The 27,845-nt window shown below is 36.5% G+C and overlaps 3 protein-coding genes across 4 annotated transcripts; all 3 read left to right on the top strand.

Moving 5' to 3' along the window:
• Positions 1-3: 3 nt before the first annotated feature.
• Positions 4-7,682, top strand: LOC306860600 (solute carrier family 25 member 33-like). Its single transcript, XM_079402374.1, has 7 exons — positions 4-195; positions 2,888-3,061; positions 3,926-4,003; positions 4,786-4,886; positions 5,010-5,076; positions 5,669-5,949; positions 6,756-7,682. The coding sequence occupies exons 1-7, from the start codon at positions 155-157 to the stop codon at positions 6,956-6,958; spliced, it is 945 nt and encodes a 314-aa protein (XP_079258500.1). The 5' UTR covers positions 4-154; the 3' UTR covers positions 6,959-7,682.
• A 765-nt stretch (positions 7,683-8,447) lies between these two features.
• LOC306860459 (transmembrane protein 201-like) lies at positions 8,448-22,324 on the top strand. 2 transcript variants are annotated; one of them, XM_079402191.1, is made up of 11 exons: positions 8,448-8,668; positions 9,733-9,853; positions 10,385-10,573; positions 10,865-11,044; positions 11,516-11,868; positions 12,763-12,966; positions 15,792-16,018; positions 20,333-20,395; positions 20,555-20,836; positions 21,267-21,395; positions 21,496-22,324. In XM_079402191.1, the coding sequence occupies exons 1-11, from the start codon at positions 8,499-8,501 to the stop codon at positions 21,591-21,593; spliced, it is 2,016 nt and encodes a 671-aa protein (XP_079258317.1). In that variant the 5' UTR covers positions 8,448-8,498; the 3' UTR covers positions 21,594-22,324. The 2 variants fall into 2 exon arrangements, with proteins under 2 accessions (XP_079258317.1, XP_079258316.1); XM_079402190.1 differs by having other exon boundaries at positions 21,261-21,395.
• A 620-nt stretch (positions 22,325-22,944) lies between these two features.
• LOC306860796 (uncharacterized protein) lies at positions 22,945-27,676 on the top strand. Its single transcript, XM_079402723.1, has 2 exons — positions 22,945-23,196; positions 24,772-27,676. The coding sequence occupies exon 2, from the start codon at positions 24,908-24,910 to the stop codon at positions 25,694-25,696; it is 789 nt and encodes a 262-aa protein (XP_079258849.1). The 5' UTR covers positions 22,945-23,196; positions 24,772-24,907; the 3' UTR covers positions 25,697-27,676.
• Positions 27,677-27,845: the final 169 nt, after the last annotated feature.

Below are 27,845 nucleotides of genomic sequence, written 5' to 3'. Positions count from 1 at the left end.
CGTGCATCCAGGGTACTTCTCTCGGGCTCGGCGTTATCCGGGTTTAAAGCTAAAGAAGCCGGTTGGCGAGAATCATCAGGCCGCTGGCCTAAGCGACTACTTTTAGTTTTTATTTGAAGTCTAACGTTTTTGTGAGGTACGATGACTCTTTGAAATGGCGCAGAAAGACACGCTGTTACATCTCTTCGCAGGGGGGTGAGTGGAAATGACTGTTATATTCATTTGAAACCGAGGATGACGGTCCCCAGCAGCTTTTAACGCAATGCGGCGACTTGACCTTAATGTCACACTCAGATCAGGCGAGAAATCCATTTTAATACTGTTTTTCTGTTATTCTGTAATACTGTTTTTCTGTTATCTGTGCTATTTTGAGGATGAGTTCAAATGTAGACAGCTCTTGTTAGCTTTTAGCTAGCGGTGAAACTAGCCAGCACAGCATCCAGTCACGCGACCGAAGCGTTTTAGATTACGTTTAAATACGCGAGCAGGTTTAGTGCTCAGATCACTTTACTATATAATTAGGTTGATAATACTCTTATTAACTGTTGTAAAATGTTGCCTGGAAAGTAAAAACTTAATTTAGGTCTAACGTTACCCTGTCAAAGACACGCAGAGTTGCGTTACGTAATTATGTCATGAGCCACGAGACGAGGTTCATTTCTCGCGAGCTCTTCATGTGCTGCTATTAAAATTGAAATATGTGCATATGTATGTGAAATGTTGATTTATGAAATTACTAAATAATTGTCTACGCAGAGCTAGTTTGCTTTAGCACCCTTTGTATATTTAAATATGTGTCTTGCTTTACATAAATGCATCCAAGGTCATTACGCAGTTATTTACGTCCCGCGACCCGTATTTGATATCAGTACTTATCTGCTTCTCCTTAAAGACTGATATTGATTTATCGGTCTCATTTTGCAGTCCTGAATGTCATACTTTCTCGAGAATGCGCCTGTGTTTTGTGCGCATTTTAATGCGTTGGCTTTGCGCAGGCTGTTCAATGCCACCTGCTCTTAGTAAAATGTAGCTGGAGAACCCCGCTCTTCTTTCAAGGACAGAGAGCTTCTTACTCATGTCAAGAATGCAAGCATGTGTACTAGACTAGAGAGTAATTAATGTAGGTGAACGTGTGACTGCTATTTAAAAAAGCACAATTGAAGTGCACGTGTTGTTAGCTTAAGATTTCATATGCGTTTTCATAAGTGTTTGAAATGGGCTTGAAATAAAAAGTAAAAATATTTTTTTTCATGAATACAGACCCATTAATACGAGTTGTGAAATTATGAAGTGATTTTGTAAAGTTGAAATATTGCACAATAATTAAATAATAGCTTTTTAGTTTTATATATATATATATATATATATATATATATATATATATATATATATATATATATATATATATATAATTAGTTTAATATCCCCCTCATTCACATTTTTGAGAAAACAAAACACATTTTAATAAGTTAAAATACCCTTATTCAAGGCAGAAATGATGTCCTCAAATGAGGTCAGAAAAAACTAATGTAATTGTAAAATTGCAATTTTCCTGCTGTTTTCATATGGTGAAACCTTGATCGGCACAGAAGGAGCTCTATTAAACATTAGTTAGATTCAGGTGACTTGTTGTGAAGGGCACAGGCACCTGCATGTTTGTTTTATTCAAACATGGGCATTATATAATCATGCCCCAAGCTTTGTTTGAGTTACGAAATGGTCTATTATAAAAAAAAAAACATTACCCTTGGTGCTCTGTGAACTGGATGAGAAGGCAAGCTGTGTGAAGTCAAGAGGAGACTTGCATAAGTGTTGGGCTTAAGGCTTTTGTTGAGGACGTCTGCCCTTGTTACTGAATGTGCTTCTCAGGCAGATTTGTGATTAATCTGTCCTTTATTTGCTGTCCTGAGGTCTGAGGCATTGTGCTCTTCACATATCTTGAACTTCTCTAACACAACCCATGAACTGTGTCAACATGTTTTGACTTCTGTGAAACATGATCTGTGATTTGAGATCTCGCAATTTATATGCCTCAAGTTTCACTAGAAATAAACAAGATAACACAAGAGATTGTGTCATTTTGATGAAGTTCAGTTTGTTTTCCTTGACCTCACTCTCATACTCTTGACTCTTAAAACAGCCAGGTAGGTTGTCCACAAGCGTTGCTGACGTGCACACATATATTTGCGTCTAAAGTTTAGTTTGAACTGGATTTTAGTGTTACCTCAAATGGCAAACGTAACCGCAACCTTTATCAAATTGTGTAGTCGCTGTTTATTTAATCTAGAGGTCCTCAACCTTTTTTGGACACAGCTCAATTTTTGGGTTGCAAAATTATTTTGAATTTATATTATTAAACTTTTTTTTTTTTTTTTTATTATTATTTATATACAATGTTTTTTACCTTTTTTATATTAGTTATTTTAGATATACGTTATTAATACTCTATCGTTCAATAGTTTGGGGTTGGTAAGATTATTCATTTATTTTGAAAAAATCTCATGCTCCCCAAGATTGCATTTATTTGATCAAAAATACAGTAAAAACATAAATATTTTTATAATTTAAAATAGCTGGTTTCTATTTGAATATATTTTCAAATGTAATTTATTCCTGTGATTGCAAGGCTAAATTTGAGCAGTCATTACTCCATTCTTCAGGTTCACATGATCCTTCAGAAATTATTCTAAATTGCTGATTTGGTGCTCAAGAAACATTTATTTTTATCAATGCTGAAACTGTTGTGCTACTTAATTTTGTTTTTTGTTTTTGTCATGATTCTTGGATGAATAGAAAGTTTAATCAAAAGAGCATTTATTCGAAAGAATCTTTCTAGTTACATATGACAAATTTAGTTGCTTAATAAAAGTATTTATTTTCTCCACAGATGTGGTGGAACTGTAGGTGCCATCATGACCTGCCCCCTGGAGGTATTAAAAACCAGACTACAGTCATCTGGCCTTTCCCTCAGACCTGTTTTCCAGGTCCAGCTGGGCACATTCAACGGTGCTGGCGTCATTAGACCGGGACCCGTTACCCCTGGCTTGCTACAGGTGTTACGGTAAGCAAGGAAGTACAAACAATATGACACAGTCATCCACCCTGAAAGTAGATCCGGAACCTCTGTGGGACGGCACTGCTTGACGTCTGAAGTCTGTTATGTGGATGCATTTAGCAACTGGATTTGATCTTCTAAATGATCACAGATTAAAGCAGCTCTTATCCTGCTGTTAGCTGCTGCAGTTGATGATGATAAGGGGCGGGGTTTGTCTTATGTAAAGGCAAAAGAGATTGCAAGTGTTCCCTGTCAATGTCTATTTTGGGTAATTGGGCACAGCATGGCATTACTGTCACATGATGCCTTCTTGCTGTGCTCAGATTACTAGCCGCAAACACAAGGTGTCCCTGACTGAACATATCTGAGGGAGTGTATGGGTCTACGTGACTTCCAAAACTTCAAGAGAGACATTTAAATTTAGTCGAACTGTTAATATCTATCTTGGAAAAAGGACACCATGTTTAGCCTTTATTCTCCATGAGGAAGCATTTACCTTGTGACTCATTTTTTAATAGTTTCTAGTTTATGGAAAAAGTGTTGAAGTAGATGTTTGAATGGCTTTTCCTTTCAGAACGTGATATATTATCGGCCTGTAATGACAAAAAGAACTTCTGGAAAGTCGCTTTGTGAGAAGCATGATGCATTGCTGTCAACATTCAGTATTTATCTGATAAAGAGAGGTTTGTGCCATATGGGTGGCTTATAAAGGAAATGAATATGTGTAAAGGTGTCACTAGTTGTGCTGCATAATTGCAGTGTTAAAAACGAGCTGTGTAGGTGGATTATAAACTGGTCTCATGCATTCTGACTGAAATGCCACACAGTAGTGCTACATCTGTCTAAATCTAATCTCTCTGTCCTCATCAGGTCAATTCTAGAGAAAGAGGGACCAAAATCTCTATTCAGAGGATTGGGCCCAAATCTTGTTGGTGTGGCACCCTCAAGGTAATGGTTCAACTTGTTTTTGTCCAAAGGTTAAATTATAAATGATCCCCTCTACAATTTGTTATACATTAATATATACATACATGCATACTTGAAAAAAAAAATTATATTATAATTTATTTCTATCTAACAATAACAATGCCTTTCCTTGTAGCATGAATTTTGAATTTAGGAAAAAAGTTAGTAAAGGAGTTGTCACTTTTTTTCCATACACGTATTCACAGTAGCAGTACTGTAATATACAATAATAAAAGTGCAATGTAATTGTATACTAAAACTGTACCTTTCCTTCTAACTTTTGTTTGAATTAGGAAAAGTAGTTGATGTTTAGATAAGGTAAAAAAAAGTGACAAAATTCTTAGTAGAAATAAGAAGTATTTATTTCTTGAATTTGTTTTTCTCAAGAACAGTAGCCATATATTTCTCATGCTAGCTTTCTAAATTACATTCAAATTAAAATGACTTGTAAGCAAAGCAAGCTAGAATTTTTTTCTTCACTCCTCTGGGATGTACTTATTCTGTGAAAATGCAATCATTGTTTCCCACAGTCATCATGGCATTAGATCTGGGTGCTTATTCAGCTCTTTGTGCAGTTTGTTCCAGACATTCAGCACAGAGAACGGACTGCACTGTCAGGAACTCTCTCTTGCCTTTCAGTGCAAACAACCCTTTTCATGTTAAAATGAACTCTGCACTGTCATGCGTGGAGAGGGGAAGTAGGGGGTGTCGAGTTCAACAGAGTTAAGGCACTGATATTCTGTTCTCCTTCTGTTCTTCTTCAGGGCGATCTATTTTGCAGCTTATTCAAAGTCAAAAGAGACTTTCAATGGCGTCTTTGTCCCAAACAGTGGAATTGTCCACGTGTCCTCGGCTGGCTTTGCAGGTGACGCTTTAAGGTTTTTAAAAGAACATTTATGCAACATTGCAGATAACGTTTCTCAGAACCATTTGATGCCTTCAAAGAAAGTGTGTGTTTGAATCCCTAATTGCATTGTTTTTCTTACAGCATTCGTCACAAACTCCCTGATGAATCCCGTCTGGATGGTCAAAACAAGAATGCAGCTTGAGAGGAAGTATGTTAATGCTGTAGACTTTCACCCTTCTTTACCCTCAACAGGGAACTTGCATGAGGGCATGACATATATCTGTATCAGACCCTTGAGTTGTGTCCCTTTTGCGTGTGAGGGTAAAACATACCCAGATACTGTGAGGGTAATGAGTTTTTTAGGATGGGGGTGTACAAACAATCAGCACTCTTTCGGTTATGCAAATGTCATGATGATTAGCATGTGATCGAATCTGCTGCAGTGCAAATATCCACCTTGACGCAGCCGTCGGGGCTTAGCAGGCATGTTCTATATTTGCGCTATAAAGAGCGCCGGCAGTAACCTGCTAGAGTCAGATGAGAGAAGTATATCAGATGGTACAGTCTGAAAATAGTCTGGCATTTAATTCTCCCTCCCATTCTACACGCAAACCACATTGTGCAATGCAAATTAAAGTTGCAAGTGAACCTTTCGAAGTCTTTGACCTTGATTTTAGTATTCAATCTTAAACTAGGTTTTAAAAGCAGAACTGTTACCTCAGAGTTAATAGTGTTAAATTCTTGACCTTTATAATCAATTTCTTCCTGATCACCTGACCGACTGTCTCTTTGTCCTCCAGGGCACGTGGGGAGAAGAAAATGAACGCGTTACAATGCGCGCGGTACGTTTATAAGACTGAAGGTATGCGAGGTTTTTACCGGGGCCTGACAGCGTCGTACGCTGGCATCTCGGAGACCATGATCTGCTTCCTTATTTACGAGACGCTGAAGAAGTACCTGGCGCAGAGTCGATTCACCACACCTGACACAGACACAGAAAAAGGCGCTTCAGATTTCCTGGGCCTCATGGCTGCTGCTGCATTTGCCAAGGGTTGCGCCTCCTGCATAGCTTATCCACATGGTAGGTTGTTATTACCTATCAGCCAGTCTCTGTCTAAAGATAAACAAAGATTGCTTCCTCTTTAGCAGTAAGACCTGCACTTTTATGACAGGATATGGAGTGCATGAGAAATACAGTAAAATAACATTTTGATAGTTAAAAAACAAATATGAATTTAGAGTTTTGTTGGTCATAATGAAATTAACTGGTTAAAACACCTGCAAAGTTCTTTTTTAAACTCATCAAAAAAAATATTTTTTTAAATATCCACAAAATATTAAGCAGCACAATTTTTTTTTCAATATAAATAAGAAATATTCTTAAGTGATGGCAAATTCAGCTTTGTCATTACAGGAATTCATTGCATTTTAAAATATTATTTCAAATTGCAATTTTAATAATATTGATGTATAATTTTTGATTAAATAAATGGTTTTGGTGAGCATAAGAGACTTCTTTCAAAAACATTTAAAAAAATTCTACCATCCCTGAACTTTTGAATGGTAGTTTATAAATATATACATTTAATGAAAAGACAAAACAAGAACATTTAAAAAAAAAATGACGTATATATTTATACACTACCATTGAAAAGTTGGGTGTCAGTAAGATCTAAAAAAAAAAAAAAAAGAATCATGCTTTTATTCAGCAAGGATGCATGACATCGATCAAAAGTGACAGGAACTTTTTGTTTTAAATCTTTTATTTAAAATATTAATAAATAAAATTCAGGAAATTTAATAGATAAGAGTTTAAGAACAAGGATTTGCAGAAGCTTCTACGTCGTCTCGTTTTTAATGACCAACCTTTCTTGTTGTGTTTTCCAGAGGTAATTCGGACAAGACTAAGAGAAGAGGGAAGCAAATACAAGTACTTCTTTCAGACGGCGCGCCTTGTGGCGGTGGAAGAGGGATACGCAGCTTTTTACAGAGGACTCATTCCACAGCTCATCAGACAAATCCCCAACACAGCCATAGTGCTGTCCACCTATGAGCTCATTGTCCATCTGCTGGGTGAACCCTCCAAATGAAGCTGAACACTACAAGCATAAAGATACTTTTGACCTGCAGCTAAAGTGGACAGAAAAGAATCCATTGTGAACAGGGATGTTTATTTGAATTACCCAAAGACTTTAAATAGTTTTTTTTATTTTGCGTTGACTGCATATGTTATCAGAACTTTTTTGCTTGTTTGTGTGTTGTTAATGGCGCATATTGCATAGCTACTCCAAGATGTTTGTGTATACTGTATCAGTGTACAGCAAAAAGTCATCTGAATATACAAATAGTGCTTTTAAGTTAACTAAATTATTCTTATAAGTAGCAGCGTTTTGTTTTGTTTTTTTTTCTGTGGAATTCTGTGGATCTATGATATGGTACGTGTCCAAGAGTTTTGGAGTTCATCATTAGTGGATCCAGGTTTTATGAAGTTCTTGGAAGGAATGCAAATGATACTGTAATGGGGGCGTGGAATAGCTGGTTAGGAGCCGAGAAGCTCACGTTGCAATATTTTGTAACACTTTCCTGCTTCATGACAGCTAGTAGCACTGGAATCCGACCAATCAATTCCATTCACCTCTTTAGTAGAAACGTATCATCTGTTTACTGTATGTTAAGTTGTTCATCTTTTACAGAAAATGAGGGCCTTGATGCATAAGCTGCTGTTGGTTTAATTAAATTATGGAAGTTATTTTTTCTTGTTGGAAATGCACAGGTAAAATGAGCCACATTAATAAATCTACCTTTTTAAGTCTGTTTGGATGAATTTATGATTGTTAGCAAGACTTTGAAAACAAAGGAAGGAGTCAATCATCCCAGCTGTTTACTTGAAGGGTCCAAAACATGAACAAAGAACATGATCTTTGAGCCTGTTAGTACATGATGTATTATCTCTTGTGCCACAATGCGGACAAAGTGTATGAATCAGTTGTTATGTTGAAGATAATGAATGTCAACATACGTGTTTTTAAGCATGTTATCTTATGTTAATTACGATTCAAGTTGTGATTACTGATATTTTGTACAAAAAACTTTAAGGTGACTGAAAGATGAGAGTCCACTGTTCAGGGAAAAAGGTTTTTAATATGTTGTAATGTCTTAGTAAAGCTTGAATGGCTGTTACATACGTTGCCTCAAGAGGGCAGGTTTATACTACATCAACCTGCTTCAGTTCACTTTCTTGAACAGGCAAGATTTATTTATTGAAAGCACTGCGTATAGCAGTAATTACAGCAAAGTAGTTTCTGCCACTTTCAGAGCAAACAGAGATGGAACACAGATAAATGAAAAACGCAAAATGTATAAATCATGAAAATTAATTACTGTGAAACCGGTACGGATTGTACAAAAAATATTTTTTAATTTAAGAACAGATAATTTATGTATGTTATTACATTAATTATACATTTTAATGTTTTATATTTTACTATTTGATGTATATAATTAACAAATAATTATTTTACATTATTATTTTCCGTTTAGAAGTGCAACTTTTATTTTGACAGCTCTTGATATCGCTCTGATGACCTTGATATGGCCATGTTGTAGATTGAAGCGCACTTCTGTTGCCGCATGCTCTACTTCAGCGTGTGGCTCTTTGTGAATAAAACTACAGTCAATATCCCGTTTGCAATGGACGCGTTCAACCAAATATTACTAGAGTACCCGCCATTTGTAGTCGGAGGTGTTGGAGCAACGGCGATCGCTGCAGGAGGAGCGCTGATCTACAGAATTGCAACCAGGTATAGTGTCTCTGCCCATAAGATGTCGCTGGGCCTCGTATAACACATGAATGTTGAGCTAGGGCTACGAAACTACAATGCACTTTTCACGGTTTCCAATATAATAATCATAAACCGGCAGTAGTATTGTCAACATTTCGGCCATGAAAAATACTTGTGCGCGCGCTATACAAACAAGTGCGCGAGATTTCGTAAAATGGCTCATGTCTGTCTGTGGTACTTGAAACAAAATTTCAGTTATATTAGTATTTTTCAGTTATTGTTACTTCTATAAGTCAATGATTAATTAATGTACTAATTCCTTCAGTGTTTTTATTCATTTTATTTTTTTGATAGCAATGGTGGTTTAGTTAATGACACCTATTCCAAGTTAATTATTATATTTTGGCAAAACTAATTAACGAGCAACTTCTTCGGAAAAGACAAATTTCTATGAAAATGTAAAAATGATGCTTGTAATGCTAGACTTAAAGCAAAAGTGCAAGATTCCATCTTTTATTGGTATTACATAAATGCTGTGCTCTTATATTAAATGAATCCGTCATATTTTGTCTAGTAGTATAACAAGGTATTAATTTTCACCATTTAATAGTAAGATACGTAATTCATTTCCAGGATTTTAGTTCTTTTAGTAATATTAAACATGCCAGCACTTGTCTTAATATGGATCATCTTTTATAATGTCACAGGCTGAGTTTATTAGTGTTATCAAGCCTCTATCAGCCTGTAAATAGAAACTCCTGAGGTCCTGAGACACTGATTGTGCTGTGTCTGGAAAAACAAAATCTCTGTTTTACATTAGATTCAATGCTCAGGCTTTACATTAGCTTCCACTAAATTTCTGGCATGTTCCATGGAAACTGATCCAGCCAAAACCACTGTGCCGCTGTTGTCCTAGTTATTAGACTGCAGGATTATTGTCTTGTGTGACCTGTTAATTGAGAACCGGTGTAGTGGTCTGTCGGCTCAGTGTTTATGGGAGTATTGTATTACAGTTGTTTTCTGTTATTAATGCATGGTAATTTGCAGCAGTGCTCCTAAATCCAACCCTTTTTATTCGACAGGAAAAAACCAACTCATGTCCATGTGAATTGTTGGTTCTGCGACCAGGACACAGTTGTCCCCTATGGGAACAGAAACTGCTGGGATTGTCCATACTGTGAACAGTATAATGGCTTTCAGGAGGTATTGACTTTATAAGATTTGTTTGTTGTGTCTAAAAGTAAAGGTTTTGAAAAGACAAAAATATTACGTTACATGTGTTTATTTATGCATTACCTTTCAAAGTTTGGGGTTGGTAAGATGTTTTTTTTTTATGTTTTTGAAAGAAGCCTTACCAAGAATGCATTTATTTAATCAGAAAAACAGTAATATTCTATATAACAAAAACTTTTGAAAGTGTATTGTATTACAGTTGTGGCAAAGCTGAATTTTCAGCAAACATTAGAATGATTTCTGAAATTATGAAAATATGCTCATTTGTAAATATGAATTATTATTATTATTATCATCAATGTTGAAAACAGTTGTGCAGCTTAATTGTTTTTTGTGGAAACTGATACATTTTTTCAGCGTTTTTTGATGAATAAGTTCAGAAGAACAACAAATTTTCTATGTTAAATTACCGTGTTGCTGATGCAGGTTTTGGATATACTATAAATGTAGTTTTAGTCGGTGTCAAGCAATTGAGTGTTTGTTTTGTGCTTGTTTTTGTAGAATGGGGACTACAACAAACCCATTCCTGCTCAATACATGGAACATCTCAACCACGGCATTTCGGCTGGTGTCCTGGAGTCACCGAAGACTCTCCAGTGGGTCAACTGTCAAATGCTTCTGTGCAAGAAGTGCAACAACAACCAGACTCTGAAGATTAAGCAGCTGGCCTCGTTCATCCCCAGGGATGATGTAGGTTTATAATTCACCCATTTCATCTCTTAATTTCAAGACGGCCAAGATCTAAAGCTCGTTTCTGAATTAAGATTTGTTTTTATGCTTTTTATACCAATTTGAGACAGAAATGTCATATATTAAATATGTCATTTAGTAGGCATCCATACATACTTGAAAGTCGTATTTATTTGAGCTAGAATAAACATCTTAAATAATTTTTTATTTTTAAAATGTGAAAAGCATCAGCTCAAAAACAAGTAACATGCATTTACAAATTTTAATGCACTGTGTTCACCATAATGGCAGGAAAACTATGATGAGGAGATCGAGGCATATAAGCACCACCTTGAGCAGACCTACAAGTTGTGCCGGCCGTGCCAGACGGCAGTGGAGTACTACATCAAACACCAGAACCGACAGCTGCGGGCTCTGCTCTTCAACCACCAGCTCAGACGCAGTCGGGATGCTGATAAAGCCGTTATTAAGGTGGTGATCTCTATATATTTATACGGTTTCAAATCAAGCCACAAGACTTGACATGAAAAATACAGAAGATTCCACTTTTGTAGCACTCTGAAGTGTATGTTCTAGAAATCTAAGAGATTGATTAAGTGCCAAGGGCTTGACATGGAAAAATTGCATTGAATTTAGATGTTGCCCAGATAAACTGCAATTTTACTACATGGGTATCGTTTGTTACATGTATCAAGTGTGATTAATGACCAGTCTGTTACTAGTGTTTTCTTAAACCGCAGATAAATGTGTGGAATTGATTGCCAGAGATAAGGAAAGACCTGTTCTCTCTTGCTTCTTTTGTGTCCTGAGTATTTTATTATGCAGCTACTGTTGATTCAAGTGTAGTTTTTAATCAAGCTTGGCATGCAAGTATCAAATGCTATTCCCATATCAAGTGAACTTTGAATTAATAAAAAAAAAAAATTAAATCCTTTTCTTCAGAACACTTACTCACTCGCCACACCAGCCTGGTTGATCTTGTTAAGAGTCCTTGCGTTTCTCGCCTGTGCCTTCCTTGTGGCTGTGGCTTTGTCTGGATCTGGAGATGTGGCTTCCTCCATCCCGCAGACATTAAGCGGAGGAGTCAACCCACCTAAACGCCCCCTCCAAAATGACAGTGAAAGCAAGGCTGAGGAGGGCAGCATGATGTGGGATGATCTGGTGGGTCTTCTGCCGGAAAAGGCTGTGGAGAACTCTCGACTTGTCTGGCAGTCCGGAAGCGACCATCAGATGGCCGTGGCCTTTGTTGGTCTCCTAACTTGCATCACAGGTGTCTTAATGGCAGGACCTGTCAGGTAAACCAATTAAATTATACAATTTATTTAATGAAAACCAATTTGTACGTATTTTTTACAGTTATTTTACATATAAAGTAAGAGTGTGTGTATAAATATGCATGATATGTGATGAAAGAATGTGAAATAGATAAATATATTTTATAATTAATGTATCAATAAATTTGTGTGTATACGTATGAGTATATTACAAATATTCTGTATATATATATATATATATATATATAAATATAAATAAATAATTTCTATATACAGACTCTTATTAAAATTTTATTTAAAAAATTTGACCAAAACATTTTCAGACACTTTGAACTGACCATGTTTTGCTTAAGTGTTTTTCTTTGATTTCTAATGCGGCCTTTTTACACCACAGACTGAACAAAATTAAGCATTGCTTGGTTGACCTAAATTGGTATTATCTAATTGTGTACTTATTTAACTGCTGACAGCTGGTATCGTCGTCGTTATTCTCGAAATTGGTGCTCTGCGTTTAACCCATCCAAGTGCACACACACAGCAGTGAGTAGTGAACAAATGCACGCACACACACACACACACACACACACACCGTGAACACAGCGCTCGACATTCACTCCCCCCACCTACAATTCCTGCCGGCCGGGGACTCGAACCCGCAACCTTTCGATTACGAGTCCGACTCTCTAACCATTAGGCCACGACTTCCTCAGAGGTCGCAGGTATTATCTGATATTATCAAGACGAGTTTGTTCTGAAACAGGTGATAATGTGAGAAATGTTGAAGGTGTCTGAATACATTTTGGTTTGACTGTATATATATATATATATATTTTTGTAATTACTATACAAATAAATGAATACATATATGTAAACTTATTTTAACTATAAATTAAATCTATTTCTCCTCTTCTCAAGGTTGAGGAGGATTGACGCTGTGGCCTCTGTGCTTTGGCTCCTGGTGATATGCTTTTACCTGGCTGAGTGTTACCTCAAGACGGACATCCCTGATTGGTTGGAAACGGTCAAGTTGGGCATCACTTCTGTGTGTTGTCTGGTGGGATTCACTGCCGCTGTGGCAACACACAAATCTTCAAGTCAGAGAAGAGCCAGAGGTCGCAGGTCAGAATCTGAGCAGTGACACTAAGATAAGATATTTTATGGGATCTGTAATCGAGGACACTTTTGGGACATGTAGAATCAAGTATTTTTTTTTTGTTTTTTTTTTTTACTAACGCACTCATTATAAACCTCCATGGCCAAGATATTTGCTGAATAGGCTTTTTAAACGCCATGCTAATATATAAAAAATTGTCTGTGTGGATGAGCTTGCTCAAAGTACTAGAAAAGGATTGTTTAGTGCCTTTTTTGTAGTGCTTGACATTACAACTATCCCCCTAATTTGACAAGGCAGAACATGTCAATTTTTCATTTGTTTTGGTGTAGGTTGAATTCACAGGTTTGGGGTAGCTTGTAAAGATACAGACTAGTTCATGAGTGAATGATTTTTTTATGCATCTGTAATGATGTTTTTGCATTGAAATAGAAAATGCATTGTTCAACAAGAAATTGCACTGGCGTTTAGGGATTTGGTGATATTTTTTTTCCATCATTGAATTTAAGCTTAAAATTTACACAACATGTACAATTTAAACCGCCTAAAACTATACCCACTACATCAAACTGTAACAAAAATACTGTATTATGCCAATACTGCTCCAATCTCATATTTGCAATCTCATAACAAAAGTGATATTATCAGTATTTAATTGCTAGCAACATACTAATATGTTAGACTTGTGCTATATTTTAGCTCAAGTACTCAGCGTTCAGTTTTGAGGTTAAGCTATACAGCTGAACACATTTGAGAGAGTCTCTCTTCGTGTTGATTCTTAATGAACTTGAATTTCAAGTCTGTCTCCACCACCGGGTTGATTTTGTAATCGTTACCTCAGTACAGAATTTATGCAATTTTTCTGAAAATTTGATAACTTTGCATAGCACTATGCTTATTATATTATGAACATTATATTTACTATATTGTAAAGTGTTATGGGTGCACTACATTGTATTACATGCCATTTAGCTAGTAGAATACTACTAACCACACTAAAGCTCTATAATACATAGCCATCTCTTTCAAGTGTCTAACAAAAAGAGACACATTTTCAAAACTTCTACAAATAAAGCTTGGTAGGGATTGTATGGAAAACTAAACCTATTGTATTTTGGCTGTGTCTGGAAACGTCTGACATTGTGACAGTACGACTATAGATTGGATGTTTTTGTAGGTTTGAATCACTGTATTTCCCAAGTTTCTGTATGCATGTGGCATATGCTGTGAAGTTAGTTTTTTGCTGTGATCATAGAACTAATGTGACTTAGACACTTACTGTCTGCAACTGTTCTGTTATTTAAATCAATTGTTCATTTCCATTAGATGTGTATCAACTTTGGTACCTGTCCACCTCCGACGAGCTTTAATATTTATAATTTTGTGTTACCAAAAGGTGAAACGTGCCTAATGTAAAGCTTCATTCACTTTTTTTTATGATGACTTGTGGCACATTTCACTTATTTGAGTATTTAACTGTAGACATCAGTATCGTTGAATATTTAGTATCCTCATTATCATAGTTTTGTTTGCCAAAGCTGATGGTTGGTAAATACAAATAATAATGTGCATTTAGACTTGGCATTGAAACAAGTATCTATTTATGATGTTTAACATTTATTTAGAACAGCATTGTATTTTTGTGAGTATACTTGATCCTTTATTGACTATTTCATTTCTAGACAAATTTAGACCGTCCGGAAGTATGTTGCCTCCGCAGTTTTCATATGATTTCAAATGTGAGTAAATAAGTAAAACTGAATTTAGCACTGAGGATATGATGTGGTAGGACTTGTCAAAGTGAAATCACAGATCTGTGCATGTTGTATCAGAAGGTGCATGGTGATGTCAAAGTCATTGGGTTTAAGGAATATTGTAAGTTTTTGATATTGGTACTGTATCTTGTCAAATCCAGTTTCTTACGAAGTTAAGTTACTTTGATTCGGACCAGTTTAGGTCTTCTAAGCAGTTCAATTACCATAAAGCAATAAACTAGAATCTCAAGTGCATGTGGATGTTTTGTGGCCTCTGACCATTACAAATCAAAAAATCTGTTTGGAGAGATCTGTTTTTAATACTTTTTTGCCTGCAGACTGGAAATAGTTGTCTGATTTTGAGAAACCCCCAACTGAAATAATCGGTTTGTGGCATTGCTGTGCTTTTTCTGGTATATCATCGACACCTGATCAGTGGTTTCTGGTGATTTTGACATGGAATGACCCCAAAGATATAATGTGAAATGAGCAACTGCAATGTTGAATAGTGTGAAACTGTTTCTGTCCAGAAACGTAAGCTCAGATTGTAATAATGTTGTGTTTTGAGTAAAGCAGCATGTTGGAGCTGTACACTTGGGTTGTATTGCATCTTTTTATACTTGTATTATTTAACCCTATTATGAAAGAGAAATAAAACGCTGATAAAATGCGAAATGTGTGTTTGCCATTTCTTTTGTTTATTTAGGTTACATTAAAGGTTGTTTGAGATGGAAGCTTGTTGTGCTTTTAAAAAATGGAAAAACATAAGAAATTAGCATAACAGCATCATATGTTTAAACTGCTCATGGACTGAGCTATTACTAATGCACAATTTCTTAAATTGTTTATATTTATCTACTACATTCAAATGAGGAGCCATATTCAGATGTACCTTTTCACAGAACCTTTTCATTTATTTTCTCTATCTTCAGGCTTTTAAATTCTGCGGAGGTCTGCAGAGTTTTTTGCAGTTAACTACTTTTAAGTGAAACAGAATACAGTCTTCCTCCATAGCAGTAACTGAAGAGATTTGCTCCATGAAACTCAGCAGTGGACCGATTCTCTTCTGTCTGTTGCAGGTATCTGTCTGGCAGTTCTTCTGGGCCGTACTACAGTAATCACTGTCCCTCGCTGTCTGCACCGGTGTCTGCATCCTCTACCTTTATCCCAACACCTCCCCCAAACCTGTCACAGCTGCTCATCCGCCAGCAAAGCCACAGAATGCGCAAAGCCTCACCCTCCTCGCTGCCTGGGCGACTCAACAGGGCCCTCTCTCTGGGAACTATCCCCTCCCTCGCACGAGCAGGTACAGAATAAGATAGATGCACACTGTCATCTAAAAACAATATACATGTGTATGTATATGTATATGTGTGTGTGTGTGTGTGTGTGTATATATATATATATATATATATATATATATATATATATATATATTTAAATTACGTTTTATGACTTAATACTGCGTACATTTATTTAAATTGATTTCCATGTCATTTTCCCCTAACCGTTTTAAATGCATGCATCATCTTTCATGTGAGATTCTTACATTTTATTAATAATTTCACTTAATATAATAAGATAATATAGGGATGTTACCTTCCAATCATATGAATTACACAGACAGTTCAATGTAGCTGAAATATAGCTCAATTTATTTACACTGCATGCAAAATTATAACAGCATATATAATATAATTGCTCTGTGTTTTAATTATTTTTTTTTAATATACAAATATGAAATTTTGGGGAAAAAATGCAAAGATAAACTACTATGAAAGTTAACAAGTGACTATCTTAATGAGTCATTGAATCATGCCTTCAAATGGTTTGTTCAGACATCTAATTAATTCACGAATAAAGCAATGGACCACTGAATCATTGACTCAAATGATTCAAAATTCAAAAACACGAATCATTCAGAAACAAAACACCGCTGTGTGTTGCTCAGAGATGCACGACTGTTCTGTGATTTTTGTTTGGAACTATTTTCATTAACCAAATGGAGCAAAAACAGTCAACATTGACAATAAATTCAAATATTGAACTAAAATGTATAAGTTCTTGTATTAACTCTTGTATAAAATGCAATTGTGGTATTAGTATAATGTCTTAAGCATTATACTAATATGTAAAATTATACATATTAGTATAATGTCTTAAGCTGACACTGAAGTCCAGAGTAATGGCTACTGAAAATTCAGCTTTGCATCACAGAATTTTACAACATTACTGTTTTATTGTATATTTAATCAAATAAACTTTTTTTTTTTTTTAACCATGCATATAACCTGCTGATATAAATATTTTAAATAAAACTAATTATAATTAAATAAATATAGCAATAAAACTTAGACTGTGCAATTAATTTGGCTTTTTGTAACATGGTTGTAATAGTCATATAATGTAGAAAAACCTTCACTTTGTTTGTGAAGTTAAGAGCAGTGTTGCTGTAGTTAGAGGCCCCAGGTGCTGTTTTGTGGAGTCAATGCAGAAGTGCATGATGGGAAATATGTGGGTCACTGACTGATTGAATGCATGGTACAAGGAACTCGGCTCACCCCAGACGGTGCCTCACCTAGCAGGGGAATTTTGCCAACTGCCAAAGAAAACTGCAAAGTGTGATTGAGAAATAGTCTGTTCAGTATCTCCAGCTACCTGCATGCTATAGGGATTTTCCCACTGCTGATGAGTTTCCAGTTACAGGAAGTGACAATTCTCATTCATTTATTAACAGCTTCTCTGTTTTATCTTTAAATTTAAAAGAATGGTGAACCTATAAATAAAATGTGTCATTATTTACTCATCGTCATGCTGTTCCAAAGCTGTATGCTGTTATTTTTTCAGTGAAAAAATATTTCTCTGTCCAGTGACATATCTTGACCATAAGCTATCAAACTCCAAAAGTGGAGTTGTATGAAGAACATTATTCACTGATAATGCCCTCCGTATCAGCTCTTATATCAAATATGATACAGATCAATATGAACTATGGAACAGTGTATGGAAAAATAGTCACATTTTGGAGCAAAATGAGAAAATAAATGTAATTTTTCGATTAACAAAATGTTTTGATTCACGTTTTTTTTTTTTTTTTTTTTTTTTTAAGTAATTACCTAATTCAAAGTTTTAACTCTGCATAACCTACCATCATATTGTTCATACTGTATATCAAAAGGGATGGCAAGGGCAACAGCTTGGTTTGCCATCGCTTTTAACTTTGACCTGTCAGTAAACGGGACTTTGTAATACACACAGGGTTTTAAAGCCTGGGATCAGGGTGATGTCGGGAGTGGTGTTTAAATGACTGTTGTGAGACGGTAGAAGAATCATAGTTCGTTTCATGTGTGGATCTTCAGACGAGACCAGATGAGATTGCAAACGTCAGCCTCCTGTAATCAGATGCAGTTGCTCGGCAGGTGTGATGAAAAGGACCAGAGCTTGATCTTTACGCTCTTGATTTAATCACACACACTTGTCTGAGAAATCTGATTCATTTCCACCTCATTGCGTTATGGAGAGTTGGATATGTAATGGTGATCTTCAACAGCTAACAAATTTGTAGTTTTAAGAAATATCATTAAGAATCCAGTGAGATCTCTCACAGCTCGTTTTTACAGAAGCATTAGAGTATCACTCATCTCTCCGTCACACTTCCACAGTAGGTCTTGAAAAGGCTTTTGTGTGAGCAGGGCCGGTACCTGCTCCATCATGTACCTTCACCCATCTGCTCTATAATGCTCTGTAATGGTGCTGCTCCTCTACGGCTGCAGCTGTGTTGGCTCCACATATGGAGACATTCCTGGAATGACAGAACAAGAGTTAAATGTCTCTACTTTGCAGTTGGATGCTTGTGTTGTATCATGAAAATTGCTAGGAATTTCTATCAGTCTTTTGTGGGATAGCTACCTTTCACTTTTTGAGAAAGTAGCCATGGAAATGTTTTAAAAAAAAGAAACGGTAGTTGTACTACTGTCCAAAAAATTACAATTTTAAGAAATTAAGTTTTATTCAGCAAGGACGCTTTAAATTGATCAAAAGTGACAGTAAATACAGGGTGGGCCATTTATATGGATACACCGTAATAACATGGGAATGGTTGGTGATATTAAAGTCCTGTTTGTGGCGCATTAGTATATGTGAGGGGGCAAACTCCTCAAGATGGGTGGTGACCATGGTGGCCATTTAGAAGTCGGCCATCTTGGATACAACTTTTGTTTTTTTCAATAGGAAGAGGGCCATGTGACACATCAAACTTATTGGTAATGTCACAAGAAAAACAATGGTGTGCTTGGTTTCAACGTAACTTTATTCGTTCATGAGTTATTTACAAGTTTCTGACCACTTATAAAATGTGTTCAATGTGCTGCCCATTGTGTTGGACTGTCAATGCAACCCTCTTCTCCCACTCTTCTAACGGGGTCAGATAGGGAGACCTTGGGGGCCATTCAACTGGCCCACGACGACCAATCCACTTTCCAGGAAACTGTTCATCTAGGAATGCTCGGACCTGGCACCCATAATGTGGTGGTGCACCATCAATGGAAACCTCAAGGCCACTGGATATTTGAAATTGCTACATGATGATGTGTTTCCCTCTTTATGCACTGAAGCTGGCACGTTCCCTGAGTTTTTCCAGCAAGATGGTGCACCACCACATTATGGGTGCCAGGTCCGAGCATTCCTAGATGAACAGTTTCCTGGAAAGTGGATTGGTCGTCGTGGGCCAGTTGAATGGCCCCCAAGGTCTCCTGATCTGACCCCCTTAGACTTTATCTTCGGGGTCATCTGAAGGCAATTGTCTACGGTGTGAAGATACGAGATGTGCAGCACCTGAAACTACAGATACTGGATGTCTGTGCTGGCATTTCTCCTGCGGTGTTGCTATCAGTGTGTGAAGAGTGGGAGAAGAGGGTTGCATTGACAATCCAACACAATGGGCAGCACATTGAACACATTTTATAAGTGGTCAGAAACTTGTAAATAACTCATGAACGAATAAAGTTACGTTGAACCCAAGCACACCATTGTTTTTCTTGTGACATTACCAATAAGTTTGATGTCACATGGCCCTCTTCCTATTGAAAAAAACAAAAGTTGTATCCAAGATGGCCGACTTCTAAATGGCCACCATGGTCACCACCCATCTTGAGGAGTTTGCCCCCTCACATATACTAATGTGCCACAAACAGGACTTTAATATCACCAACCATTCCCATGTTATTACGGTGTATCCATATAAATGGCCCACCCTGTACAATTGTAATGTTACAAAACATTTCTGTTTCGAATAAGTGCTGAACGTGATAAGAACTTTCTATTTTTCAAAGAATTTCACAGAAATATTAAGCAGCAGAACTGTTCTTAAAATTGATAATAATGAGCATTGAATCATATTAGATTGATTTCTGATGGATCATGTGACTCATGACTGGATTAGTAATGATGCTGAAAATTCAGCCTTGCATCACAGCAATAAAATGCTTTTAAAAAATAGAAAAGTTATTTGAGATGGTAATAAAAATACTTCACAACATTACCACTTTTACTGTGTTTTTGATCAAGTAAAACATAAAAATGACCCCCAAACAATTGTGCTGATTTATTCTTTTACTTGTAGATTCAGGTTTCCTGTTCAGTGGGAGTAGACCATCTTCACAGTGTAAAGACTCTACATCTTCAGGTAACTCCAAAGAAGTGAAGGAATTGTTTTAGGCATCTTTATGAACTCAAACCAGATAAATCGTGATAATAAGAAAAATTATGATAATTGTCTACTACTTATAAGTCACATCGCCATTTGATAAACACGGTGAAACTAATTTCTTTCATTTTTCAATAGATTACTACTCCCTAAAATCTGGAAGCCGACCCTCGTCTCCTGGACCATCTCCAACTTCTTCCGTGGCAGGATCTGTCACTTCCACCTCCAGCTCCGCCAGGCAGCGCCGGCCACTCATCAGTCCGGCCAGACTCAACATCAGTGGGCAAAAGTTGCAGCTCTTTTCCTCTCCTCTGGAGCCTTTAAGTTTGGCCTCACCGCCTCCGTTTATTTCGGAGCAAAGCCATGTGCACAACGGAGGATTCTTGCCTGATGTTCCACACTTCCATTCACAGAATCATGGTATAGGACACTTTTGGATGGATTTTTAATCTACATGAATGTACTAAAGTTTCTGTCAACCATTTGAGCTGATTGATAGTATAGAGTGGCCCTAAAATTTTACCACATTTTTTATTGCTTTGTTTTCCTTTGGAAAAGTGTGAAAGTGTTTTTTGTCAACTTTTTGTTAACTTTTTCCTTAAGTTTCAAATGCTTTTTTAGGACAACACACTAATGATCATACTACTAATCAATTTATTTATTTACTAGGATTACTTGAAAATTATATTGTAGTACTATTAACTGAAGTTTAGAAACCTCTGTTTCTCAAGTTAAAACCTCGTATCATTCAAGTCTGTTGGTTTTATGGGCAAATGTTATTTATATGTTCTGTTCTCAGTGTTCTTAAACTTTTAAAATTGATATAGATATGATTTTGTTTGAGATTCAGGTTCACTGATCGATGAGGGTAGTGTGTTTGAGCATGTGGAGAAGCGAATGGGCAGCTCCTCCGGGTCTTCAAACTGCCATGTAGACACGACCACAGGAAATGGAACTGACAGCAAGCCTGGATGGAAAGGTGCGAAAGGAAGTTCATTAGAGTAGCAGCGTTTAAACTAACTGGGGTACTCTGTTCTGCATAATTATTTAATGCTTGAATGTTTTTGTCTTTTTCACAGGGTTTTTGGGCCTGATGCTTTGGCCTGGTCTACTGTTTGCCAGCCTGACCATTAACTTAACCTTCATTGGTTTCTATCTTTACTACAATTGGAGATAAGCATATAGAAAAGACCTCAGGAGCTCAAGGTCAAACTGGGATGTACACTGGTCTTTGTCACCTGCGTGCTCAGTAAATCTGGGACCTTTACAGGAAATACGTAGATAGAATTTCCATTGGGTGACGGCTACAACTTTATTCTTGCTGCTCAACAATTGTGGATATAAAATTTGAGATATAAAATTCTCAAATAAATTAGAAGACCGTATTTTCTTAACTTAAGCTCTGTTAAATGCAGCTGAGATTTTACATTATGCCGCAAAGTATGATGTGAGCTTTGTAAAACGTGTTTTTGTGCATGTTCAATCATTTTTTGTGTTTTTAAACATGATGCGTTTCAGACTGAATGATTGTGCTGTTTAGTTTAACAGAATGATGTCTGTTGGGCATGTGATGCATCTTTATAAAAAATGTATTTGACGACTTTGCCCTATTGCTGTACATTTAAGTGTTTCTGTTTATCCTACATCCTGAAAGAAGAATGTCATGTCATTATTGTAATGATGTGATATTATAAAGTGCAATATGTTTGTGTTGATCTAATTTTGTCAACAATGGGACACTGAAATGTTTGGTTTAGCAAATGTCTGTTACTGTGTCCATTGAGCCTCTGACTCTGTTTTATGATTCAACTCATAATGTCAAGGGAAAACAGGATAATTCAATATTTTGTACATAAAATAAAGGTGTTTCAGTTACCAGATTGAAATAAATCTCCATTGTAATAGTTATGCATTGGTTTTTGGCGTCTTCTGTATTTTTTTCACACTCGTGTTAAAAAATAATAATAATGAAAAATCCTCTGAACTTCTCCTTTTCTTTAGATTGCTTCCTAATCTCTGGCATTGTATATTACAAATATGTTTGGATATTTGACACATTTCTTATACTCTTGTTTTGTAAGTCTCCTTGGATAAAAGCGTCTGCTAAATGCATAAATGTAAATTTAAAACTTTCTCTTTCAACATTCAGAAATTCTGAACATGTATTTGTAAAGTCAGTTGTTTACTGAACAGGTCAATAGTGAAGGTAGTTGTGAAGGGTTTTCCTTGATCATCTTGATAAGTTAAATATTGTGTTGCAGTTCCCATATCATGATGTATTTGAAACATTCAGTTGTTCTTGCATGTTGCCCTTTTGAATTGGGTTAGAGAATGATTCGGTGATTTAAATTTTCAAAAAGTGTAAGGAAAAATATTCAATGGAACTGAAAGTAAATAAAAAGTACTCCAGAGTTTATCTTTCTCCATCACTGGCTGAGGTGTAGACAGTCTGTCTCCTGAAAGAATGATAACAATCTGGATTCTCTCGGTATAGGATGTTATACATCTCCGAGTGGGTGGTTATTTGAGAGATGATTAGGTTGTCAATGTCCATTTTCCAAAAACATAAAGAACCGAATGCAAATTCATTTAAATTACAAGCCATTAATGTGTTTTGCAAATGGTTTAGAAGATGGATTTCTGATGTATTTACCCTAATGAATGTGCTGACTTCAATGGAGGTAACTGAAGATCTGAGGCACTGTAGTTAGCAATGTATTTGACGATGCACATAAAGATTAAACTGGCAGAGTGGGAAATTCCAAAAAAAAAAAAAGCAGGTTAGTACATGCATCTTGCTGTAAGAATGTTTTATGTTATTGTAAGACACATTCAGACTAAGGACATTACAGCCTGTGGTCAATTATATAAATTGTGCATTCAATAAATCACTGTGATATTACGGCGACTTTGCAATAAATCACAAACATTTTCAGAAAATTTTTTTTTTGCACTTTCGTGGAAAAAAGCAGGTTCATTAGAGAATTTGACATTTTAGTTGGTCAAACCTGTTAAGAATATAGTTTAAAAATGCTAATATGAACATGAACAATTTCCCAAACAGTATTCATTCCTTTTATTTATTTATTTATTGAAAACAATGTCTCTGAGCTCAAGATTCAACCAATGGCAATATGCTGAACATTTCACACTGCAGTTATTAAAATGATAGGAAACACTCTGGTTCCATTTGTTAACATTAGTTATTAGTTATATATAGCAATAAATAAACTATGCATGAACTAACAATTATAAAATAAATACTGATAAAGCATGTATTAATCTTAGTTATATTATATACATTATATATAGCCTATTAAAAACAAAAGTTGTATCTGTTAATATTATTTAATGGACCTGAGCTAGAACTAACAATGAACTGACATTAAAAAACTATAAATATTGTAATAATGCATTAACTAACCTTACTAATGAACCTTACTCTAAAGTATTACCAAAATTAAAGTAATTCTGGCTCATTTTAAGCTCATTATGCAAGTCAATCTTAAAGCCGAATTCACACAACTTTAATCCACATGATTTTAATTTTCAGCCTAAATATTGCAATCATTTCAGATAATTAATTCCAGTCCATAATCACTATCAGAAGAAGAAAAAAAATCTAAATTTAATATACTTTTTTTTTACGATTTTTTTTAACTTTTTATATCCATCCTTTTAGGTAGCCCATATTTCCCGGAAAAAAAAAAATTCACATCAACAAATATAAAGTTATAAAATGGGCTGTGTGTTTTCTATATAGACGTGTATCATGCTGAGAAAACTGCCTCATCAAATAAGGTCTTAACAAGGCGGCACCTTTGATGGGACGTTTCATTTATTTGATTGGACGGAGCAATTGTGGGAAGACTGTGGAGAGGATGAAGTTTACAAATCAGATGCTCTTTGTTCTTGAAACACACAGTCCACAAAATCCCTAATTGCGTTAGTTAGTAAAATGTGTTTAAATGTTATATATGTGTCTAATATTATTTATATCATGATTATTTAGGCCTGCGTATTAAAAAGGTGCACACAAACCTTTTAAAATACAATAAAAAAGGACAAGGGTTTGCCATGCGTTTTGACATTGCAAAATTTAGCCAACAGCTTTTATATTTAATATTTTAAATTCAATTTGCACGATCAATTTCAACATAAATAATAATAAAAAAAGAAAACATATTATTCTAATTTTATTAACGTTGGCTTAACGCAGTTAGCAAGTGTTTTTTTTTATGCCGGCGACATCAAACAGATGTTTACTGCGACATTTACCAAGCAGTCAAAATACGTCTGCGACCCTCGCGCGCCTCTTTCATGTTGAACTCGCGAACTTTTGACCTCTGTTTCAGGATACCGACAGGAGGCAGGGCATGTAGGTGGAGACTAAAGGAAACCCGAAGCACACCTGGACACTTTAAACTTTATACCTGTGCTGTTCGCTACAGAGAATCTCGCCTTTCCATTCATCCAGCTCAAGCCCATCTCATGGATCGCAGCGCGGGGTCTGATAACCTGCAATCCCGCGACACCGCAGAGGACGGCCAGGGTACCGCAGGGGATGGAGGAGCCACTTCAGCACCAGAAAAGCCTCCTTATTCGTACGTGGCTCTCATTGCAATGGCCATCAGAGAAAGCGAGGAGAAGAAGCTGACCCTGAATGACATCTACAGCTTCATCATATCCAAGTTTCCATACTACGAGAAGAACAAAAAGGGATGGCAGAACAGCATCAGGCACAATCTGAGCCTCAACGAGTGCTTCGTGAAGATTCCCCGAGAGAGTGGCGGGGAGAGGAAGGGGAACTTCTGGACGCTAGACCCAGCGTTCAGCGATATGTTTGAGAAGGGTAATTACAGGCGCAGGAGGCGCGTCAAGAGACCCTACCGACCACCACCCTTACCGTCTGGATTTAACTTCACCGACTCGTACTGCCTGCAACAGGAGCCCGTTTACTGGCAAAGCCCGTTCGTCAGCACCAGCTCCTGGAGCCACCAGTCCAGCTCTCCGACGCACATCTCCAGCTACCTGCAGCCCATGCTTGGTAACGCGCGCCCTCTGTCTCCAAATGATTACGCCAACTCTCCCGTGAGTTTTTACCACGGTCAACACCATCACTTTCACCCGTCTTACAGACCGTACCACCGGCATCCGAACGCTCTGGTGCCTCTGAGCGGCATGACTCCGCCGGTGAGCCCTGGCGGAAGCACCATCTCCGCCTGCAGCTACCCGCCGCACAACGGCCATCCCGAACTGGTGCATCATCCGTTTGACTGACGGACAGACACGTGAAAACCGAATATAAGTAGGCTAAAAATTTAATTTGGATCTAGATTTGCTGTTTTTGTTACGTTAACCTTTGGAAATGTTAAACGTGCAGTTTCAAGTCAGATTGGCTGGTTGAAATTAGGTCGCTGCATTAGTTTGTTTACTGCATAACTAATGGGTTTTCAGTTGTGTTTTGTTGATTTTCATGAATGGAATATTGTTACATTGTTAAACTATTGTTCACTAAAAAGTCAAGAGACGAAGAGCTGTTCAAACGCACTTGGTTGTTGGCAAGTTGTCAGTTTCCATAAATTTCAGCAATTGTTTAGAAAGCATTAAGATACATAAGCATATTTATTTTTACCATGTATTGAGGTTGGAGTGAATTAAGGATCTTAAAATGCATATACGGTTTGATTACCGTTTAAAAATGTTTTATGAATATTTTATTTGGTGAAAACTCTGCACAAGTTGTTTACAAGAGTTCTTTACACATGCAAAAGTGTATTTTCTTTAAAAAGTGTTTTGTATATTGAATAGACATGTTCAGTGTCTGCATTTCTGGAGTTTGAAAATATTTTTATATGTAAAATGTTCATAATCTGTTCGAATTATTCTCTGATAAAATTCTGATAACTAGTCATACAAGTCTCATTTATTTGACTATTTATTTTATATAATATTAATTGCATTTGATCAGACTTAAGAGATAATAATAATATTTGAACATTATAATGAACATTCATGATTAATGGTGATTAAAATGATGAGATGAATATTCCAAAATATGGAGCAAGATCACGGTTATGTGTAATTCTAACTCTATAATACACTGTGTAGCGAAATGGCGTCCCCTTATGGCCTTTTTACCTAAAAGATGTTATAGTATTTAATTTTTCATGCTAACAGTTTATAAAGACAGATTATGCTGATTGTCTACTGCTTATATAATTAATCTGAACATATTTTATTATATAAAAAAAGTACATATTTGGCGGCCACCTTCCCTTAACATGTTTCTGTGAATCCATTTATTGGGTTTACAGAAAATGGCAGTTGACATGAGATGTGTCTATTCCTTGTGATTATGCAAATCTTAGTCCACTGACCTCAATTTAGGTTAGGGATGTGATGAGCAAAACACTCACTACAGCTTAAACTTGTCATTCCCTGATCTAAAGTGCCTTTGAACGGAGAAATATAATATTATAGTTTTCTCTCTTGACATAAAAACCAGCCCATATTCAAATACAAGCTGCTGGATGAACAAACGAGATCATTTGTAAAGAAAGAGTGTCAGAATCCCAAGCCTACACAAGGCTCTGAAACTGTTGCCATGGTGAGGAAAGACTGTCACTTTAACAGATCAATTTGAAAGAAGTGTTTGATGCATTTTAAGTATAAGATGAATATTAGACCATGGTCTCAGACGCAGGGCTGTATGTCCATCCATAATTTCCCTTAAAGGCATCCGAGGCCTCTTTCTATAGCTTGATTATTTCAGGGGCTGTGATGACATTGCATGTGTTTGGTTTTCCCCATCACCTCCAGTAACTTCCCTGCGGTGATCGGCTGTCTGGCAGCATAGTGCACTTTGGCCTGCCATGACTGGTGGGCAGGGGGTGAAGGTGGGCGGATGTGGGCACAGGGGTCTTTTGCTTTATTTCACTCTGAGTTTCTGTTCTGCATAAACACTTCCTGTTTTCACAAGCTGCCAGCTTTCAATGGTGCAGTGCATTTTAAAAGCTTGTTATCATTCCAGCACCACTATATTCTTTCAGATGGCTGAAAAGAAGACCTATAAATGTCTGTGCAGATGATTAAACAGCATGTGGCTAATTACATGCAGGTCCAGGTCTTGGATTCAATGGTGTTTTCATAAATGGGCCAGAGATTGTGCTCTATTTGGATTACATTAGGATATGTATTTTTTATGTATATAAATGCATTGCAAAGCTTTATAATTTGTTCTCAGGAATAAAATAATAGCCTTTTACTAGACGTCTCCTTCCTGAAAGCAGACAGCTTTATTTGACTGAATGACTGGTGCTTTTAAGTGACTTCCCCATGGACCCATAATCTTACTCTCTCACAGGAAGACACGTCTGACCGGTTTTATTTAAAATTGAGGAAATAATAAGTTCAGTAATTCAGCGTG

The sequence above is a fragment of the Barbus barbus genome (assembly GCF_936440315.1).
Source record: "Barbus barbus genome assembly, chromosome: 41".
Taxonomy (NCBI): Eukaryota; Metazoa; Chordata; class Actinopteri; order Cypriniformes; family Cyprinidae; genus Barbus; species Barbus barbus.
Note: the sequence above shows the minus strand (reverse complement) of the source record. Positions and strands in the feature narration are given on the sequence as shown.

Coding starts and splice junctions, on each gene's coding strand:
- LOC306860600 (XM_079402374.1), top strand. CDS start 155: ATGGCGCAGAAAGACACGCTGTTACATCTCTTCGCAGGGGG. Junction 3,062..3,925: donor GGCTTGCTACAGGTGTTACG/GTAAGCAAGGAA, acceptor TGTCCTCATCAG/GTCAATTCTAGAGAAAGAGG. Junction 4,004..4,785: donor GTTGGTGTGGCACCCTCAAG/GTAATGGTTCAA, acceptor GTTCTTCTTCAG/GGCGATCTATTTTGCAGCTT.
- LOC306860459 (XM_079402190.1), top strand. CDS start 8,499: ATGCTCTACTTCAGCGTGTGGCTCTTTGTGAATAAAACTACAGTCAAT. Junction 8,669..9,732: donor ATCTACAGAATTGCAACCAG/GTATAGTGTCTC, acceptor TTTATTCGACAG/GAAAAAACCAACTCATGTCC. Junction 12,967..15,791: donor AGAAGAGCCAGAGGTCGCAG/GTCAGAATCTGA, acceptor TGTCTGTTGCAG/GTATCTGTCTGGCAGTTCTT.
- LOC306860796 (XM_079402723.1), top strand. CDS start 24,908: ATGGATCGCAGCGCGGGGTCTGATAACCTGCAATCCCGCGACACCGCA.